The 22601-nt window shown below is 38.8% G+C and overlaps 2 protein-coding genes and 1 pseudogene across 2 annotated transcripts; 2 read left to right on the top strand and 1 right to left on the bottom strand.

Moving 5' to 3' along the window:
* Positions 1 to 826, top strand: part of LOC126703413 (2-oxoglutarate-dependent dioxygenase AOP3-like) — a 47210-nt pseudogene extending 46384 nt beyond the window's left edge.
* An 8346-nt stretch (positions 827 to 9172) lies between these two features.
* LOC126703764 (uncharacterized) lies at positions 9173 to 9913 on the top strand. The gene is made up of 2 exons (XM_050402841.1): positions 9173 to 9404; positions 9591 to 9913. The coding sequence occupies exons 1-2, from the start codon at positions 9173 to 9175 to the stop codon at positions 9911 to 9913; spliced, it is 555 nt and encodes a 184-aa protein (XP_050258798.1).
* Positions 9914 to 19352: 9439 nt separating this feature from the next.
* LOC126702945 (2-oxoglutarate-dependent dioxygenase AOP3-like) lies at positions 19353 to 21672 on the bottom strand. Its single transcript, XM_050401813.1, has 3 exons — positions 21308 to 21672; positions 20799 to 21120; positions 19353 to 19757 (listed from the first exon to the last, which is right to left on the bottom strand). Exons 1-3 carry the CDS (start codon positions 21670 to 21672, stop codon positions 19512 to 19514), a joined length of 933 nt encoding a protein of 310 aa, XP_050257770.1. The 3' UTR covers positions 19353 to 19511.
* Positions 21673 to 22601: the final 929 nt, after the last annotated feature.

Consider the following 22601-nt stretch of genomic DNA (forward strand, 5'->3'; position numbering starts at 1 on the left):
ATAAAAGTAAAAGTTAGCTGAATAGTACAGTGAGACTCATGAATAGTACTAAAAAGTGCAATAAAACCCATGAATAGTAGCAAAAATAAGCTGAAGTTGCAAATAAGCTGAAATTTTCAGCTTGTACCAAATGGAGTCTAATCTAGAGTTCTACATTTTCCTTACAGTAAACCTTACTTATTTTTATTCATTCAAATGAAAATAGAAAAGTAATTAATTAGAAGCAAATAGTTCAGTTACTTAATTCGTTACATGCATAAGCAGTAAGCAAAAGCTCCTAACATAATACATGTTAGGATGTAAAGAAAGTATGATTCAATTTTGCTATAAAACTATGTGAAATTTGGAAGTAGCTTATTAATTAATTATTTTTGGTTTTAGTGGAGTGATCAATTAGAAGTATTTTCAGAATCCGTAAAATTCTGAAACAAATTCTGTTAATTTATTCTTCTAAAAAAAAAAAAAAGAAGAAGCTTCGGTTAGCTTTTCAATATTCTACTTTTCCAAATATTTAATTTACATTACGCTTTACAAGATCGTATCCAATGAAATTGATTGATACATGTTTTGCTTGACCAAGGTATGGAGCAATGATAGGATAAAAGTTTGCATCCATCGAGTTATGTTGACTGAAAATTCTGAGACGAGATACTCGCTTGGGTTGGTTTCATACAACAATAAGACGATATGTGTGCCAGCAGAATTTGTTGATGAACAACACCCTTTACAATACTAGCCATTAAATCTTAATGATTATGCCCATGCACACATTGCATCAATTGCTCAATGAAAAGAAGTTCCTATCGCTGCCTATTGTGGTGTTTGAAGTCGAATGTACTCTCAGTCCAAATAAACTAGTCTCTTGCTAGTTTATTTCAAATTTCAAATTTCAATGCAGTGTGTGGTCACTTTATATATAGTGACTTGCTTTCTTCTAGAATAAGGTTACGTCTTTATTTGAAATTTTAAAAGATGGAATAAGTTACTTTCCGTTTAACTATTTTCAGAGTTTTTCCTTCGCCCATATCTAAGGCAAAGCAATGCTATAGCATATGTCTCAGTTAGGAGAGTAAGACTTTCTTTTTCTTTATTAATTAACTTTGGTCCATCCATATGCATGGTTTCACTTTTAAGTGGACTCAATTTGTTGCAAAATTATACATTTCAAGATGCTCGACAACATAAATTGGATGAAATACACACTTCAAAGTCTGAACACTAATATGACTCATAGCAAGCTTGTGTTTGGATAAAGACATGGTTTATTAAACAAAATCTTAAAGAATATGGAGTTTGCATTCTTCACATTTAAAACTCTCATCAATCACAAACTCCGTTGTTTCAATGAGAAGTACATAGAAAATATAAAACGACGGGAATTGTCAATTTTTTGTTATTTGGATGTAACCAGAACTTGCAAAAATCCTTGTATATATAATGTTGTTGTTAACTAAAAAAATTTAATGGCACAGATTATTGACAATATGACTAGACTTGAATCAAAATAACCCATTAAAAATAAACCACACCCGTAAAAATATTCCAACAACACTATTTTCTAGTAATAGTGTTGGAGTATTTTAATATTATTTAATTAAAATGAATAAATATGATAATATAAATATAATGATATGATAGTTAATAGGAAAGATAAAGAGTTGAATAATGTGTCCACTTTTAGTGAGAATCTATAAGAAGGTGGACAACGTTAGCAAATTTTAAAAGAAAAGTGGAGAACATTAGCCACTTTTGGAGAGAAGCTATGAGAAAGTGGACAACGATGTTCACCTTTAAGAGAAAAAGTGGACAATGATGTTCACTCTTAACACTGTGTTTGGTTGGGGTGAATTTAGGGGGGGGATGGAAAACATAGGGAGGAAAATAGGGTGGAAAACAATGTTTTCCACTGTTTGGCAAAAGAAGGAAAATGGGAAGGAAGGAAAACCCGGGAGAAAATTTTCTCTCTCGAGCTCACAAAATTCATCCTCCCAAATTAGGAGGAAAAGGCTGGAAAGAAAGTGCTCTCACAACACTTTTACAAAAATTCTCTCTCCCAACGTCTACAACAACTCAGCGTGACATAATAAGAAGAAGGAAGCAAAAAATAACCACCCAACTACCAAACCCAGCACCACCACCAAACACCGCAACCTAGCACAGAAAATTAACCCAAAATCAACAGAAAATTAACCCAAAATCAACGGAAAAGCAATTAGAAAACCCAACTCAAAATCAAGACAAACCCACTGGAAAACCTAACTCAAAATCAATCAAAACTCACGGGGAAACCCAACCCAAAATCATCACGGACACACCACAAAATCATCAAAATCGTTCTAAATCTAGATCCAAATTCATCAAACCCATATACAAATTCATATAAATAATCAAACCAAAATTGAAAAAAGAAGAAGGAGAAGAAGAAGAAAGAAAGAAGAAGATGCTAAAGAAGAGGAAGAAAAACCCAAACCGGAATTCTACTTTCTCCACCCAAAATCATTGCCCTTAATCAAACCCAACCCAAAATCATCATCTATAATAAAAGCATAAAACTCAAGTTGTAAAAGAAGAAGAGGAAAGAAAAAGATTCTCAAAAAAAAAAAAAATTAAAAAGGAGAAGAAGAGAAGCGGAGATAGAGATAAGGACTGAAGGAGTGTATTATGACTCAGAAAAAAGGAGGAGGGGTTGGGTGGGGGTAGTTGGGAAATAATAGAAAAAGGGAAGAGAAATATTATTTTAATAAAAAAAGTGTGTATAATAGATAAATTGATGTGGGTGTTTTGTAAAAATGATGGTGTAAAATAGAAAAAAAAAATTTATCTATATAATGTGGTAAATTTTATATTATTTAATGAGTACAAATAAATCTATTTCTTACTTATTATTTAACAATGGTATAATAGTCAATTTATATAAATTATATTTTCCATCATTCCCTTTTTTTCTTCAACCAAACAAAAGAGTTTTCCACTCTCTTACTTTTCCATCTCCCTAACCAAACACACAAGAGGGAAAACTAAATATTTTCTATCCTTCCACTTTTCTATCATTCCACTTTTCCATCATCCTACTTTTCTACCTTTCTAACCAAAGTGGACAACGCTATTCACCTTTGAAAGAAAAAGTGGACAACACTGTTCACTCTTGAGAGAAAAAGTGGACGATGCTATTCACCCTTAAGAGAAAATGTGGACAACGATTTTCACCATTAAAAGAAAAATTGGACAACGATGTTGACCTTTAAGAGAAAATGTGGGCAACGATGTTCATCTTTAAGAGAAAAAGTGGACAACGATATTCATATTTAAGAGAAAAAGTGGACATTATTTAGTCACTTTTTATGAAGAATCCAATTTCATAGGGCAGACAAGAGCTAAGCCACTTTTATTGTGAAGCTCAAATGCAAGGGCAGACCAGGCCTGCTAATCTTGGCCACGTTTAGTGCATGCACAATTGCAAAGGGCAGATTAAAGAGCAGATCAGGTCTACTCATACTTTTAGTGCATACCCAATTGCAAAGGGCAGACCAGGTCTGCTCTGCTTTGCTCCATCTTCTAAAAAAAAGGTCTGCTCTGCTCATACTTTTAGTGCATACTCAATTGCAAAGGGCAGACCAGGTCTGCTTTGCGCTGCTCTATCTTCTAAAAAAAGGGTTTGATCTGCTCATACTTTTAGTTCGTACCCAATTGCAAAGGGCAGACCAGGTCTGCTCTATCTTCTAAAAAAAAAAATGTCCGCTCTGCTCATTTAGTGTGTACCCAATTGCAAAGACCAGGTTTGCTCTGCTCTGCTCTATCTTCTCAAAAAAAAAAAAAAGTGTCTGATCTGCTTTGCTTAGGTTAATAAAAGTTCATTTTATAGATATCATATGCCAAGGCTTTGCATCTTCAAGGGATTTTTTTCCCTGTTGGATCTAAATGCAAAAAATGTATTATTGCATAGTTATATTTCTTTTCCACTTGCTGTAGTTTGCATATATTGCACATTTTTATATGAAATTGTTGTTGCTTTCTAGGCAAAGATTTTTGTATGGCTTTGATTCAAGAAGTGGTACAAATTCAAAATATTGTTATCTTCCTCTAGCAGTTTGCATACAGTTATATTTTTATTTAATTTCATTCATTTTCATATAAATGTATGTCTGAATAAAATAAATATATTTAATTTTTATTTACTAACCTCGTGCATAGTACGAGTTAGGGACTGGTTCTTTAATAATGCCGAACTCCAAAATTATCATTAGAAAAAGCATTAAATAATATTCTTCTAAAAAAAAGCATTAAATATGGTTGACTAAAATTCAGAAATCTAGCTGCACATTTATATAAACATTAATTCTTTAACGGACAAAATTTGGCTATAAGTTTGGTTGTAGCCTAAGGCTACACCTTCCTTTTAAAAAATTTAGCATTGTCACAAATTTTGGAAATTTAACCGTTGGATTACATGTTTTTTACTCTCTTAACATATATATCAAATTTTGTGTCAACCGGATGTTATTTACTATATAATCCATAAATTTATTTTTTATGTAGAATTTCATACTACATAAACTTACAATTTAAACAATTGATTGATGACATAATTATCGATATTTGATTGTTTGAAAATTTTGCCAGCATGAATCGAATGGTGGATTTGTCAAAATTCAAATTTAATAAAAAAAATATTGAGTGAAATTGTAGCCCTAGGCTACAACAAATGTTGTCCTTCATTAAATAATGCCAAACTCCAAAATTATCATCAGAAAAAGCACTAAATAATAATCTTCGGATTTCACTTGAAAAGGGAAAAACTAATGCACATGGCATATTTTACACGTTCTTAATTTTAGTGCATTAGGGCAGTGTATTTGCACACGCTAATGTGCAATAACACTGCCTAATAATTTTGTTTGAATAATTTTACGAATGTGGTTTATTTTAACATATTTTTTAATGGGTTATTTTGATTCAAGTCTAGTCAATTAGTTTTATTAAAAAAAAAAAAAGTCTAGTCAATTAGTCAATATTCTGTATCATTACAATTTTTTAATCAGTTGATAACAATATTATATACAAGGACTTTACAAATTCTGGTTACATCCAAATTACAAAAAAGAAAAAAAGAAAAAAAAACTCCGATCATTTTATATTTTCTATTTACATGACAATCAAACAGCAAAATATGCGATTAATGAGAGTTTAAATCATAAGAGCATTCCCATTAAGGATGCTAAAAATGCTAAAAGCTAAATTTTACCACCAACACACAAAAATACCTACTACATCAAATTCAAATGCCAAAAATTTTTACACACAGCTACAGTGAGCTGTTATCAATAATAGCTCACTGTAACATAAATGTTAAACTAAATTTTTTTTTTTTATTCCCAACGGTCACTTTTTCTTTTTCTTTTTTATTTTTCTCTTCTTTCTTCTCTCTCCTCTCTCACTTTCCTCTTCTCTCTTTCCCGTAACTTTTGTTTCTCTCTCTTTCAGAATTTGAGCTCCTCCCTTTCAAGGTTCATCGGTCGAGAACTTCAAAGCCCAAACGCCACTGGACACGAAATCCACTTCGCCTTCGGAGTGTTGCCGCTGATATGGAGGTAGAGCTTGACGGCGGGGTTATTTGATTTTGTGGGTTTGGTTTCATGGGTCTGGGTAGTGTGGTTTAATTTCATGGGTCTGGGTTCTGTGTTTTGATTTTAGCAGGGTAATTTAATTTTGTGAATTGGTAGGTTCATGGGTCTCTGACCGACATGGGCAGTAGTGTTAAGGGGAGATCGGCGTGGGTCATGGGCTAAGAGTTCGGCGTGGGTCATCGAGTCGATTGGCATGGGTCTTTGATCGGCGTAGTGGTCGTTGGAATTGTGGTGGCTAGTGGCTGGCCACCTCACTTGACTCTGACCAAGCCGATTCACTCGCTGCCTCACTCGCAAGTATGGATTAGGCCATAAGCGATGGCATTGTTGTGCTTTTGCTCTCTCTTGGTGGTTGTTTTTCTTTTTCCTTTTCCGATTGTTGGTGGTGATAAGGTTGTGGGTTTGGGTTTGTGATTTTGGTGGGTTGTTTTTCTTTTTCTTTTTCTTTTTTCGATTATTGATGGTGATGAGGTTGTGATTTTGGAGGGTTGTTTTTCTTTTTCTTTTTCTGGTTGTCGGTGGTGAATGGTGATGAGCTTGTGGGTGGTGGTGACAGTGACAATTGTTGTAGCTATGGTGGTGTTGGCAAGTGGTTTGATTTTTCTTTTTGTTTTTGATGGTGGTGGCTAGCAGCAGCTAGTTGTGGGTGTGGGTTTGCAAAGAAAGTGGTGGGTTTTCAAAGAAAGGGAGAGACACAGATAAGAAGAGAGAAAGAAGAGAATAAAAAAATAAAAAAATTAAATGAAGTGGAAAAAAAAAATAGAATCTTTGATGTATGATGTATTATAAAGTGAGGTGTTAAAAGCTAAAAAATAGTGTTTTGAGATGGTAAATGCTAAAAATTTTGACTCCCTTGATGTGAATGCTCTAAGAATGTAAACTTTGTCATTTTTAAGTTTTTGAACTTAACAATGTCTTTATCCAAGTACAAGTTGTGAGTCATTGTTGGTGTTCAGGCTTTGGAGTCTAAAATTCTACAACAAATTGAGTCCATATAATGATGTAAAGAGAAAAAACCATGCATGTGGATGGACCAAATTTATTATCTATTAGATATATATATATATATATATATATATATTATTCCAATATAATATGCTAAATCCTATAATTTATAGATTTCTAGTACAAGTAGAAGACTTGGCTTACACAATATATTAGCCAAGCCTAATCCTACTTTTTGTGCAAGCCAAGTCTAATACTTGTACTAAAAGTCTATTAGCCATAGGGTTTAGCCTAATATATATAATATATACCCATGTTGGGCTTATTGTAACACATGATTTGTACTACACTTTTATATAATAAAGATGTAGCCCTTTTAAGGTTTCATGTTCACTATTTTTTTGAATTCTCTGTTTTATACTTCTACTTCTTTTTTTCTATTTTTTTGGGTCAAATTTAATTTGACATCTATATTTTATCATTTTTAACGTGGTATAAGTTAATCTTCAACATTATCCATCCATTGTATCATTATTAGCATCATTTTGAAACCTTTTAAGTATCATCATACAAATTTGACGGGAATGACGACTCTACATCCCGCTGACGAAGATAACATTACTGACGGGAGAATCATCCATGACGAAGTGATAAGAAACAACGAAGGAAGTCATCATCACTGACGAGGCAGAGAGTTATTCAATGCGATCAATCAATGATCCGAGCAGTTACCAAATCAACCAAGAAGACCGTTGGAAGGCCTATTAAAAGTCTCATTACTGGCCAGGTGCGTTACAAAAGAAAGCATTAACAGCCTCAACGGCTAGCCCTTATGGGCTCAGGTATAAAACTCTCACACAACCAACAGAAGCAGGGATATGCAAAAATACTCTGAAACTATCTATTATTTCTTTATTGTGTTTAACTATGATCCTAACTTTGGCATCGGAGACTTTGTGGCAGGCGCCACACCGGTGTCCCTCGACGAGCAAACCTTCACATCCCACGAGTGATTCCATCTGCACATTCACTGACGGATTTGTGTTCCATCAGTTTGGCGCCGTCTGTGGGAACGAGTTTTCAGATTTACATTCGAAAACGTAGTTTCCATCAATTCACCATATCCAGATGGAATCCAACCCAGATTCAACGGCCTTGGCCCAGCAAGTTCAAGCCCTGGCAGCCACCATTGAGGAACTCACCAGGCAGAACCAGGAAATGAAGCTGCGGCTCCAGCAAGTTCAACAAAGCTGCGGCTCCAGCAAGTTCAACAAGCTCAACAGGAAGAAAACCGGTCCAAGGGTAACATGGAGGGAGAGGGGGATAGCCAACAGAGGGAAACCCCCCGGAGACCAACTACTCCGGACGAACAGAACTCAGATCTTCTTCGGGAAATGAGGAAAGAGATGGACGAATTAAGGAGCGCTATCAAGGAAAAGACAGACCGGAGTGTAGACAAGATGGTAAGGGCTACAGATTCGCCCTTCACTGTAGCGGTGCTTGATTGCCCTGTGCCGTCAAAGTTTCGCCTGCCTCAATTAGAACCATTCGACGGACTCAAGGACCCTCAGGATCATCTTAATACCTTTAAGACGACTCTGGGCCTTCAACAACCACCTGACGAGATATTATGCCGTTCCTTCCCTACGACTCTCAAAGGAGCGGCAAGAGAGTGGTTTACTAAGTTGCCAAACTCGTCCATAGACAACTTCGATCAGCTAAGTAGTGCTTTCCTGCGTCACTTCATAGGGGGACAACGCCCAAGGAGACCAGTAGATTACTTACTCACCATAAGACAGGGAGAGAAGGAGACTCTGAGGTCATATGTCAAGCGATTCACCCGGGAAACTCTGGAGGTGGACGAAGCTGATGACAAAGTGCAACTGACGACCTTCAAGGCAGGGTTGAAATCCAGAGACCTTGTAGCCTCTCTTGCCAAAAACCCCCCGAAGACAATGGCAGAGATGCTCCTGAAGGCCCAAAAATACATGAACGCGGAAGACGCTCTAGCTGCCATAAAAGATACCGAGAGGCTAGGAGATAAGTCCAAGAGGGAAGACGACCGCAGAGGGCAAAAGAGAGATAGACCAGAACGTCGGAACAGTGACGGGAATAGAAGGAGAGATGAAAAAAATCCTCGTCAGGTAAAATTTACTCCTTTGGTTATGCCTGTTGACAAGATTTTCACGCAGATCAAGGACGAGCATTATCTCAAATGGCCCAGGCCATTACACTCGTCCCCCAACGTACGTGACAAGAACAAGTATTGCCGGTTCCACAGAGACCACGGCCACAACACAGAAGATTGCAGAGACCTGAAGGAACAAATAGAGGAGTTAATACGGAAAGGAAAGTTGCAGAAATATGTAAAGAAAGGAGAATATAGCAAGTTCAGAGACGACAACAGGACCCAAAAGGAATCCTTCAATCGGGATGACGACCATACATCCCAACCTCCACGCAAGGTGATCGGGGAGATAAACACGATCACGGGAGGACCATTCTCAGGAGGGTCATTCAGATCGCTTAGAAAAGCATACTACAGACAGGTAAACAGCGTCCACGCCATTCCTCCGTCCAAGTACCAACGAACATACCAAGATATGTCCTTTAATGAAGGAGACGCCAGGGGAGTGAAACAGCCTCACAACGATCCCCTGGTCATAGTGCTGAATATAGAAGGGTTCAATACCAGAAGGATCCTTGTTGATAACGGAAGCTCAGCGGATATCATCTACCTCCCAGCCTTCCAGCAGTTGAAGTTAGATCCAAAAAGGCTCCGTCCTTTTGACTCTCCGCTGGTCAGTTTCAGTGGAGACAGGGTCTACCCCAGGGGTATAGTGGCTCTGACGGTGACAGCAGGGACCTACCCGTTGCAGCTGACCAAACAAGTAGATTTCCTGGTTGTAGATTGCCCCTCGTCCTACAATGTCATCATTGGGAGGCCTACCCTAAACAAGTGGAAGGCAGCAACGTCCACATACTGTTTGAAGGTGAAATTCCCAACAGACGATGGTGTAGGTGAAGTGAAGGGTGATCAGGTCCTGGCAAGGGAGTGCTACCAGGCCGTACTAGCAAGAAAGGAGAACCACACGTGGACGATAGAAGAAAAAGAGGAAGACGGAGTGGAGACCCTGGAAGCAGTGGAGTTGGTAGAAGGAAATGTGGACAGGACAACCAGGATAGGGACGACGCTAAGCCCTGAGATGAGAACGAGACTCATAAAGTTCCTTAAAGGGAATCTTGATGTCTTTGCATGGAGTCACGAGGACATGCCAGGCATATCTCCAGAGATCATCCAGCATAGACTGAATGTGGACGCCAATAGGAAGCCCGTTCAGTAACGACGAAGAACTTTTGCTCCAGAGCGAGATCAGGCAGTAGCAGAAGAGGTAACCAAACTCGTGACGGCTGGATTCATCCGGGAGGTATACTACCCAGAATGGCTCGCCAACGTCAACCTGGTGAAGAAACCAAATGGAAAGTGGAGAATGTGTGTAGACTTCACTGACTTGAATAAAGCATGCCCAAAGGACAGCTTCCCTCTACCAAGGATAGACCAACTCGTGGACTCTACCGCTGGACACAAGTTGTTGACGTTCATGGACGCCTTCTCAAGGTACAACCAGATAAAGATGGCTGAAGAAGACCAGGAGAAGACCGCCTTCATCACCAGTCAGGGACTCTATTGTTATAAGGTGATGCCTTTTGGGTTGAAAAATGCTGGAGCTACATATCAGAGATTGGTAAACAAAATGTTCAACCAACAAATTGGCAGAAACATGGAGGTATACGTAGACGATATGCTCGTCAAAAGTAAGGAAGAGCTCGCTCATCTGGACGACCTGGAGGAGACTTTTGCAACCCTGAGAAAACACCAGATGAAGTTGAATCCTAGCAAATGTGTTTTTGGGGTAGCCTCGGGAAAATTCCTGAGATTCATGGTGTCCCAGAGAGGAATAGAAGCCAATCCAGAAAAAGTACAAGCTATCATTGACATGGCTCCACCCAAGACCGTCAAGGATGTACAAAAACTTACGGGAAGGATAGCAGCTCTAAACAGGTTCGTCTCTAGGGCCACAGACAAATGCTTGCCCTTTTTCAAAACTCTCAAGCAGGCCTTTGCTTGGACTGACGAGTGCGAAGCAGCGTTCCAAGAGTTGAAGCGATATCTGAGCAGTCCACCTCTCCTGAGCCCGTCCAAAGGAGGGGAGAACCTATATTTGTACCTGGCAGTATCAGCCTCGGCAGTCAGCGCAGCCTTGATTAGAGAAGAAGGCAAGAAGCAACTCCCGGTGTACTACGTCAGCCAGGCCTTTCAAGGAGCTGAGTTCAGGTACCCAAGAATTGAAAAGATTGCGTTCGCGCTTATAGTAGCCTCGCGCAAGCTCAGACCGTATTTCCAGTCAAATCCTATCCTTGTAATGACGGACCAGCCAATCAAGAAATCAATGAACAAACCGGAAGCAGCAGGGAGAATGGTCCAATGGGCAATCGAACTCAGCCAATTTGACATCGAGTACCATCCAAGAGTAGCCATCAAGGCACAAGCTCTGGCTGACTTCATCGCCGAATTCACTCTTCCAGACGAAGAAGGAACTACAGACGAAGTTGATAAATGGACAATACAGACAGATGGTTCGTCGGCCCAAAAGAGGGGGGGAGTAGGGGTCGTCATAACTACCCTCGACGGAGAAGTGATGAAGTATGGAGTTCAATTGGAATTCCCAGCCACCAATAATGAAGCCGAATATGAAGGAATATTGACGGCCTTGAGGCTTGGAAAAGCTCTTGGTGCCAAAAATTTGCTGGTCCAGAGTGATTCAAAGCTGGTGATCGGGCAGATCAGTGGAGAGTACGAGGCAAAGGAGGAAAGGATGCAGAAATACCTTAAACTGACGAGGCAATTAACTCAGGAGTTCGACACAGTGGATTTCGTCCAGATACCAAGAAACCAGAATATTGAAGCTGACGAAGTGTCGAAACTAGCGTCGTCAGAAGCAGGAATGACAAGCACAGACGTGGCAATAGAAATTCAGAAATGCCCAAGTATTGAGGAGGTGGCAGTGCTCACCACCCAGAGCACAAACACCTGGATGACGCCCTTGATATCCTTCCTCCGAGACGGACACTTACCTCAGAATACTGACGAAGCCAGAAAGGTCAGAAAGAGAGCGGCTAGGTTCACGATCCTAAATGACGTCTTGTACAAGAGAGGCTTCTTTATGCCCTACCTGAAGTGCGTCAACGAGGACGAGGCCAAATACATCCTAGAAGAAGTACACGGAGGAGTCTGTGGCGACCATGCCGGCCCCAGATCCCTAGTAAACAAGGTGATAAGAGCGGGGTACTTTTGGCCAACCATGCAGGGGGATGCTGCTAACCTCGTCAGAAGATGCAACAGATGCCAGCGGTACGGGAATGTACAACGGCTTCCAGCAGAGAAGATGACGACCATATCCTCCCCATGGCCATTCGCGCAATAGGGAATCGACATCGTCGGTCCTCTGCCCCAAGGTAAAGGTCAGGTAAAATTCCTTCTAGTTGCTATTGACTATTTCACAAAATGGGTTGAAGCAGAGGCCCTAGCAACCATCACTGAGGCTCGGATTCGGAGCTTCGTGTGGAAAAACATTATCTGCAGGTTCGGGATCCCTTTGACGATCATATTCGATAATGGGAAGCAGTTCGATAGCCAAGGCTTCAGAGAGTTCTGCTCGAACCTCGAGATCAAGAATCAATTCTCATCCCCGGGACACCCCCAGGCAAATGGACAGACGGAAGTAACAAACAGGACGTTGCTCAAGATAATCAAAACCAAGCTGGACGAAGCAAAAGGTGCCTGGCCAGAAGAACTGCCTAATGTCTTGTGGGCATACAGGACTACATCCAGAACCCCGACAGGAGAGACACCCTTCAGGCTTACCTACGGCTCAGAAGCAGTGATCCCAGTAGAAGTTGGAGTAACAAGCATCAGGCGAGGAGCTTTCAGAGAGGGACTCAATGACGAGGGACTGCGGTTCAACCTGGATTGCTTGGATGAAATAAGAGACAATGCGTCCAGTAGAATGACAAAGTATCAAAAGAAAATGGCCGAGTATTACAATAAGAGGGTCAAACTGAGGCGTCTGGCCATAGGGGACCTCGTCCTTCGCAAAGTCACTATAGCTACTAAAGACCAGACTCAAGGGAAGCTGGGCCCTACATGGGAAGGGCCATATCGCGTCGTTCATTACTCTAGGCAAGGGAGTTACCATCTGGAAACTATGGACGGACGAAAACTCCCTCGTCCTTGGAACATTGAGCATTTAAAGAAATACCATGAGTAAATGTAACACACGAATGCACTCGTTATTGAAGTTAATAAAAGTATTATTCATTCAATGTTTTTGCGCAGGCAGTACAGGTCGACCATGAGGCCTATAAATCATTAAGTAACAAGATTCCGCCTTGACGGATGTAAGTTACCGACGACCATAATGCTATGATTAAAAGACTAAGTAACAAGATTCCGCCTTGACGGATGTAAGTTACCGACGACCATAATACTATGGTTAAAAACTAAGTAACAAGATTCCGCCTTGACGGATGTAAGTTACCGACGACCATAATACTATGGTTAAAAACTAAGTAACAAGATTCCGCCTTGACGGATGTAAGTTACCGACGACCATAATACTATGGTTAAAAACTAAGTAACAAGATTCCGCCTTGACGGATGTAAGTTACCGACGACCATAATACTATGGTTAAAAGACTAAGTAACAAGATTCCGCCTTGACGGATGTAAGTTACCGACGACCATAATACTATGGTTAAAAGACTAAGTAATAAGATTCCGCCTTGACAGATGTAAATTACTGACGACCATAATACTATGGTTAAAATACTAAGTAATAAGATTCCGCCTTGACGGATGTAAATTACTGACGACCCTAATAATGAGGTTAAAAGACCAAGGGACAAGAGTCTGCCTGGACGGACGTAAGTCGAATGGCAGAAGTCAGTTCACAGAAGAGCACAGTGCATTAAATCAACAACTAATTAACAAAGCACAAAAAGTACGGACGGATGTAAACCAGCCAGAAGAAAAGTAAGTACACTTCATTCCAGCCCATAAACACTGGGTCGATATCATTGTTTTCAAAATAAAGTAAATTGTTTTGAAATTAGATTTACAAAAAGAAAGGCCCAAAACAAGACGGGCACCCACAATAAAATTTTTCTAAGTATGTAGAGTCAAGCATCAGCTGTGCCTTCACTGGCCGGCACGTCAGCAACAGGTTCAGGAACATCATCACCGGGGGCAGAAGACGAAGCCGCCTCCTCCAGGGCCATTTCCTTGTCCACCTCCTCCAAATCCAGGCTCTCCAGGTTGACTCCGGAAGGATGCTTGATCATGTACCTCCGGAGAAGCTCAAATCCCTTAAAATACCAGCTGAAGAGCACGGTATTGTACTCATCAGTGGTCTGGAAAGCCTCCACGGATCGAGCGGCGATGTTCACTAGTTTCTCCTTGGCTGCCAGAAGTTGCTCGTCCTTCTCCTGAGTCAACCCGCGCTCAACTCTGAGGTCGTCCTCCAGCACCTTGACCTTCTCCTTCAGTGTCGTGGCCTCGTCCATAGAAGTAATCAGGTTCGTCCTCAGGTCAGAGTTCTCCTTCTCCTGAGCCTCCATCCGGGTTGCCAGAGACGCCACCTTGGCCCCTTGAGTGAGGTACTCAGCGGTGATATGGATACTCTCTCCCAACACCTGGAGGAAATTATGAAGTTGTCTATAAAAAATAAAAAAAAAAAAAAAAAAAAAAAAATGAAATGTTGAAGAGGGAAGAACCCACACCTGGACCAGTTTGTGGACGTGACGAGAAGCCACATCGTTTAAGGACAAGTCAGATAGAGCCTTCAAGTCCGCTGAAGTAACGACCTCGTGAGCTCTTTCCACGGCCAATGACTCGTCTTCCCATATGGTGGATGAACGAGTATCAGTCTTCTCCTTTCCTTTGCCAACCACGCGCGGCCTTTTAGAGCCAGGAGTAGGAATCTCTTCTATTGAAACGGTCGGGGAGGCAGTCCTCGTCGTTTCGGAGGCTATGGAAGGAACAATGCTGAGCGGGATGGAGGCAGAACCCTTCCCGGTAACTCGCACGGTCTTCTTCCCCAAATTGGACAGGGGTTCGTCCTTCTTTGACCTCATCTTTGCATACATGTCCTTGTTAAACTTGGTCGTCATCTCTGCAAGAAGAAAAGTGTGTCAAAAAATTGCTTAAGTGTACACAAGGGGAATCAGCATTGACGAAGTTATACATAAGAGGAATCAGCATTGACGAAGTTAAAACTTACTCTTTTTTCCTTCAATGCCAAGCTGACGAAGAACGAAAGGAGATGGGTCAGGACCAAGGTTGTAAAACGCAAGAGATCGAGGGTCAACCAGCTCGTCCCAGCTCTCAATCGTCTCAGCGTACCCGATGGCGGTCTCAATGCATTCCTTATATCGTCTCTTCAGCCCAGGCCGTCTCTTAACTATACCAAACAAAGAAACAAATAAGTCAGCAAGATCAGAACTTGAAAATTGGCAAGATTGAAACAACGGGGAGAAATACTGACGCACCTAAGGTCGGGGTTCCCCACCGACGGAGCAACCTCGGGATATCACCCCAATCACTGCTAGATTGGGTCTCAAAGTCGTCCCCAGACACAAAGAAAAAGCGCGACTTCCAATACCTGAATGACGAAGGCAATCCCTTGACGATCCTAATCTTTCTCTCCCAAGGGACTAATTCGTAATATCCCCACTCTTTAGACTCTTTCAAACGATACAGGTAGGTGAGCTCACCTATCCTGATCATATCCCCATTGGAGGCCAACCATATTTGCATACAGTTAATGACGATCCTCCACGAGTTTGGCATGAGCTGTCCAGGGGCTATACCAAAATGATCTAAAAGTTCCATCAGGAACGGGTGGACGGGGAACCTAAGCCCACAGGTGAAGGCTGACTCATAAAAACATATTTCGCCTGGAAAGAAGTGACAAGCCCTATCTTCTTCCCTGGGACGACGAACACGAACCCTAGACGGAAATTGAAACCTATCCTTAAATCTGTTCACGGTCTCGTCATCTAGACCACAAATCTCCCTAAGGGCATAAAAAGCCCTAACCTCTCGAGAACCAGAGACGGCGGTATCTCCTTCAGCCGGGCCACCACTGGACGATAGCCCAGTCTCGAGGTCACCAGACCTAACCTCAGACATTAATCTTCTCCCTCCTAAACCCTCAAACCAATTTAGCGATTGACGGAGCAACGGCAACAAATCACTCAAAACGACGCTCAGACTATTGCCTTCGTACACAAAATTTTCTAAAAAAGGGTAAGTACCCAAAGACCCCCCTAGACGCGCAAAAAGGAAGGAGATCGACGGGCAAGCTATCCTAACCTCTAAGCTATCAACCATGGAAAATACAGAAATCAAAAGGAAAACAAGGTACGAAACTGAAACCCCAAAAGAAAAACAAAAGCCAACACCAGAATAGAAGCGAAAAGGGAATGGCAAATCAGAAATTATACAGTAAAAGAAGAAAAAGAAGAAAGAAAAAGGAAAGAAGAACATACCTCCAATGGCGGAACGGCAGAAGCAGCGCAAGGCAAATCGGAGAAGAAGGAAGCCACAAAATATTCAGAGTATCACTAAAAAACTGGTTTGCTTTTGCTCTCTGAGAAATAAACGAAAAGTTGAAAAGGAGAAGTTTTAAATGTGGGCCAAAAACGATTGAAAAACCAGCGGGAAACCCAAGGGTCATGCCATTAATTCCACAGACCATCAAGCGCCACGTGGCCATGATTGCGTGTAACGCCGCCACTAAGCATTAAAGGCGGAACAGAACCCCAAGAGTCACAAGAAAAACTTTTCATCTTCTGTGATCGTCATGACGGGTCACCGACGACCCCAGAACCTGGGGGGCAACTGACGGGAATGACGACTCTACATCCCGCTGACGAAGATAACATTACTGACGGGAGAATCATCCATGACGAAGTGATAAGAAACAACGAAGGAAGCCATCATCACTGACGAGGCAGAGAGTTATTCAATGCGATCAATCAATGATCCGAGCAGTTACCAAATCAACCAAGAAGACCGTTGGAAGGCCTATTAAAAGTCTCATTACTGGCCAGGTGCGTTACAAAAGAAAGCATTAACAGCCTCAACGGCTAGCCCTTATGGGCTCAGGTATAAAACTCTCACACAACCAACAGAAGCAGGGATATGCAAAAATACTCTGAAACTATCTATTATTTCTTTATTGTGTTTAACTGTGATCCTAACTTTGGCATCGGAGACTTTGTGGCAGGCGCCACACCGGTGTCCCTCGACGAGCAAACCTTCACATCCCACGAGTGATTCCATCTGCACATTCACTGACGGATTTGTGTTCCATCAAAATTAAAATTAAAAAAAAAAAAAAAAAAGACATGAAAAAAAAATGGTTAAAAAATCAATAATGTTATATTAGCCCAATGTAATAGGCCCAAGCCTAATCATACATTGTGCTGAAAACAAGTCTCCTACTTGTATTAGAAATCTATTAGTTTAGGGTTTAGTCTATTATATATACCCATGTTATAGTTCATTGTAACACTTGATTTGTATTACACTCTCATATATTAAAGTTGTAACCCTTAATGTGGCGTTTGGTACGGGAGAATCCACATTACTTCTGGCATCCAGATTCCTAGGAATATGATTCCTTGCAATCTAGATGCCTAGGAATGTAGTTATTCCTATGTTTGGTTTCACTGGAAATCTCTTAATATTCCTAGGAATGTGAGATGATAATGTTTGGTTTATTCCTAGGAATCTTAAATGAATTATTTATTTTTCTCATTCTATCCTTAGATTTGAATGTAAACTACCAAACCCTTAAAAAAAAAAAAAAAAAAATCCTCCTTTAAATAAATAATGAAAAAAAAATTATTAATAATTTGTTGAGCAACACACATACAATAGTAAAAGTGAATACCTGGCAATAATGGAGGGCCCCCTTCAAACATTTTTTTTTCCAACACGTGAAACCTAAATAGAACTTTGTTAAAGAATATGAGGGCGTTTGGATTTAGATGAATCCTGCGTCCACGTTTCCAGTGTCACGTTTTCTCCTTTTTTTTTTTTTTTTTGGCCCGCATTTGTTGACTTTGGGGGGACAAATTTTACTGTTATGAATAGTAAATATACTATTCGTGCACTGTGTTGACACTGTTCACGCATTAAAAAATATTAAAAATGGGTCCCACGGTACTATTTACACATTTAAAAATTATTTTGCTACAGTATTTTCAGTTTTCAGTTTTCAGTTTCAGCAACAATAAGCTCAATCCAAACGGACCCTATATCATCAAAGTTGTCTATCCTGTTTATGTTATTTTGGCAGGAAAAGATAAAGATAAGGGAAAAGATATTGATGATTTGTTTTATATTTTATCTTAATTGTCTAAATGATAAGGAAAAAGGGTTAAAATTGTCAATTTATAAAAAAATACAATTTCCTTTAAGTTTGGGAATCTGGATACCCACATATTTTAAAGGGAATCCACATTCCTACTGAGAGGGGTTTAAGGAGGGAATCTAGATTCCCCTAGCATTTGATTCTCTAGCATAATTTGCAACCAAACACAGGAATCTTCAAACATTACTAGGAATCCTAAAACATTACTCCGTACCAAACACCACAATAAGGGTTTCCTCCTTAGACATAGGCCGTTAGGCTGAAATATGTAAACTTCATGTTCTTGTGATTTATATTTTATGCTTCTCTCATCCCTATATATTCTAACATATTCAACACGGTTATTGATGAAGCCAAAAATGGACCTTATCAGTATGTTCCCTGTCAATGCCGATGGACGACCTCCGAGACCTGTGGTCAAGACAAGAAAAAGCGAAGGATTATTTAGCTGGCGTAATGCCAGCTGAGAATACTCCGATGCTAAAGTCAGATTATGAGTTCTCAGAATAAACTTCTCACCGTTCTTTCTCTCTCTTTGGTAATTTTTATTTTTATTTTTATATCTCTTTACCTGAGTTCCCTTTACCTTTTTATAGTTTGTTTCAAGCTGGTGTAGTTATGTCTGTTAATACTGCTTCCGGACATTTTTCTCCTGAGAGTAACATAGCATTGATTGACACTGATGATTTCCTTAATGGTGTAACGGATAGCCGTTGGACAATCATTATGCTGGTAATTGTTCCGATGCAATTATTGGTTCATAGCTGTACTGTGGACATTTATCCGTACTTTAATGAGTGGTGGTCTGCTTCGTCCATGAAGGTGACGCATGTTGACAGAATCTTGTTCCCAGCTCTTGTCACGAACATGGCTAAGGTCGTCTTTCATCTAGACGACCTTTATGTCGATATTCATCAGTTATATCAATGCTAATATTTAACATGTGATAATTAAATTCACGTAATCATCAAGTTCTTGATTTCAAAAGACATTTATTTATAAGCAATATCCCGTACATAATTTTATTCATACATATATTCTTATTGAAAGCCCTTTAAAAGTTCTAATGAAAAATATCAACAGACACTTGTGATAGAAAAATATCAACAGACACTTCTGTGAGCAAGATTAGAATTAAAAAGAAAAGACATGCAAAAAAACTGGTAAGGAAACCAATTATGTCATGATTAAAATCATCAAGTTCTTGATATCGCAAATATTTATTTATGAGTAATATTGAGTACATAAATTTTTATGTTATCATTACTCTTATTGAAATCCCTTTAAAGGAAAATAACCATATGCCAAATCATAAATAAAGCCATAAATAGACACTTCTTCTACACGCTTTTGAAATTAGAAGAAACCAAAGTCACCATATAAGTGACCACACACTACATTGAAAAAACAACCGAGAGATGCGTCTTTTTGGACTGAGAGTTTAAACACCACAAAAGACTTCGAGAGAAAGTTCTTTTCCATAAGCGACTAGTCTGTTTTGTTCTTGAGCATAATCACGAAGATTTATTGGCTTGTAGTGTAAGGGATGCTCTTCATCGACTAATTCTTCTGGCACACATATCGTTTTATTGTTGTGCGAAAACAACCCAAGTGAATATCTTGTCTCAAGATTTTCAGCCAACAAAACTCGATGCATGCAAGCTTTTATCCTATCATTGCTCCATACCTTGGTCAAGCAAAACACGCATCCATCAATTCCATTGAATATGATCTTGTAAAGCATATCATAAAATATTGGTACAATATTGGAAAGCTAAATTAACCGGAGTTGATATAGATTGCGAAAATACTTAAATTGATCACACCATTAAGACAAAACAATAAATTAACAATCTACTTCCAAATTTACGTAGTTTTGTAACAAAGTAGAATGATGGAGTAATTATTTTCTCTAATTTCCAAAAAAGTTCTATGTTCGGAGCTAACGAATCGAGTAACTGAACATTCACCTTGATCTTACTTCTCTATTTTGGTTAAGAGGAGTGAGAAAAAGTAAAGTTTTCCGTGAAGAAAATCTAGACCTTGAAATTTGGGTAGCTTATAATAAGTAATTTGGAAAACTATGATTAATCTTTATTTATTGTCCGCTTATGAATTCACAAGGCTATTTTCCAACAAGATACGATAAATACCAACTTCTGACAATTTATCTAATAAAACTATCATAATCCTTCATAGTTTAAATTATAGACTTATTTTAATATATCACAAAAAATTCGTAATTAAAAGATCTAACATATTTGAATTTATTTTATTTGTTTATAAATATTATAAATTTTGAACCTATAGCAACCTTGCACTTTATTATCGGTTTAAAATGTCAATTTATTTTTGTTATAGTGAATATTTTATCTCAAGCCCTTATTGGATAATAATGGATTTTAACAATTAAATTAACTAAAACTAATAATATATTGAATTAAACGTGAAAAACTACAAATATTACTCATCCAATTCAATACTAAATATTCAACACTACTTTCTCAAAAAAAAAAAAAATTCAACACTACATTCTATACATTATGCTTCCTTATTTTTTATTGATTTTCCATCAATAGAATTAAATTTTTTTTGTGTGACTCTCTTATTCTTAAATATTCCTACATAGGATAGTGAAAAGAAATTAATAAATAAAGAGAGGAATATCTATAGCAATTTTGCAAGAGCAAGCAATTTAAACCATAATTTGCGTATAGTAATTGCCCACCTGGAGTCCATCACCTGCCAAGAATATAAAGGATGAAGGGGAGGGATCAAAATCAATCCATTCATCATCCTTTGTTTTTATCTCCAAACCCTTTACACGATTTTGGTGAAGTATGGTGGTAAAGTGCTTGTCCGTGTGGTTGTCAAGGCCATTTTTGCTCCCAGTTTTCTGAGGTTCATTATATTTTATAATGCCGAAACTGTGAGTAGTTGATTCCATGTGAGAGTTATAGTAATCCCCCACGCCATAATTTTCAAATACCATTTTTGTCACCATTTTATCTAATTCCGCCATCAGCTTCACATATGAATCAGCACTTTCGCTAACCAAGAGAAAACACATCAAAAAGTGTTAGTGTTACGTTGTACATAGTTTTAAAAATTTTAAGTAAATAAATAAATAAAAGCAGAAGAAAAAAAAAACATAAGCTATTAGAGAATACAGTGATTTTATTATTTTCTTATAGTTAAAAATAGAATAAGAAGATAAGATTTCGATTAGGTTATCACCGGACATGATGATTCCCATTGGGCCAGAAGATATTGGTAAACTCTTGAGTTACATCTGTGGAGGTTGCATTATCAATCACCAGGCGTTCGTACTTAGGAGAAGAGAAATAGCCATGGAAAGGCCTTTCAGAAGTGAATTTCATTTTGGTTTCTGTGGGGAACTCAAACAACTTTGCAAATGAGCTAGAGATTGCGTTGTGAAGCTCTGAAGGAATTTTATTGCCAATCTCCGCTACAAAACAACCGTATTCTTCAAGTGCACGGCAAACATCTTTGCGAGCTGAGAACCATGTTTTTGTACCAGGTTTCAGGTCCAAGTCGTAGAGATCAACAACTGGAATCTTGGCTTGTGTTTTGGTAGCCATGACTTTGACTTGTGTTTTGAGGGTTGCGAAGGCAAAACTGTGCAATGCATTGGTATGCAATGCTGTGTTATTTATAGATGTCAGTGGTCAAAGATTGAGAATTGGTAAAAATGATCACAGCTGTGATTAACTAATTAACAGAACCGGCGTTGATTAGCATACAAGACCTGGGTAATCTAGTCAACAAATATACACTATTTTCGCATGGATAGGAAAAACTAGTAACCAAACAACATTTTCCATGTCTAATCTTATCACTTATCAAGCACTTCGCTTAACCGCTTGACTCCTCCTGGAACAACGGCGACCATTCAGCGAAGACTCATACTGCTTGCTTGCGAAAACTCCGTAGTCCTCTGTCACTTCTCGAAACCATATCAAATTAAATAATTTAACGGGTTTTAAACTCTTCCTTTCTTATATAATTAGCCTCTGAGCACGCGCGAGGCTCTTCTATTTTTTGAGTAAAGATTAATTTAGAGCATTTATTATAATTTGAGATTTCTAGAAGTGTGATGAAAAATTATTTCATCACACATAATACTCACCATATTTATTTATGACAGTGATCAAGTTGAATTTAATCCTAAAATGTAATGTTTTAATCCTAAAATTTAGTAATGTAGTACACATCCATAATAAAAAGTTAAAAAAGAAAAAGTACAAAAATTTTGAATTAAACTTTTTTTTTTTTAAATCCCACATTCTATCTAGAAAACACTACCCGACCACCAAATTTTTTTTTTTTTCAAATTCAAAGTTTAAAAATAATACACATTTGTGGATAACTACATGTACTGTTTTAATCCTAAAAGTTATCCACTTACTACACATCTATAACAAAAGTTAAAAAAGTTTAAATTTCAAATATATTTCTTTTACAGTAAATGATTCAATTGTAATCCTAAAATGTAGTGTTTTAATCCTAA

This window comes from Quercus robur, chromosome 10, assembly GCF_932294415.1.
Source record: "Quercus robur chromosome 10, dhQueRobu3.1, whole genome shotgun sequence".
In the NCBI taxonomy this organism is placed as follows: domain Eukaryota; kingdom Viridiplantae; phylum Streptophyta; class Magnoliopsida; order Fagales; family Fagaceae; genus Quercus; species Quercus robur.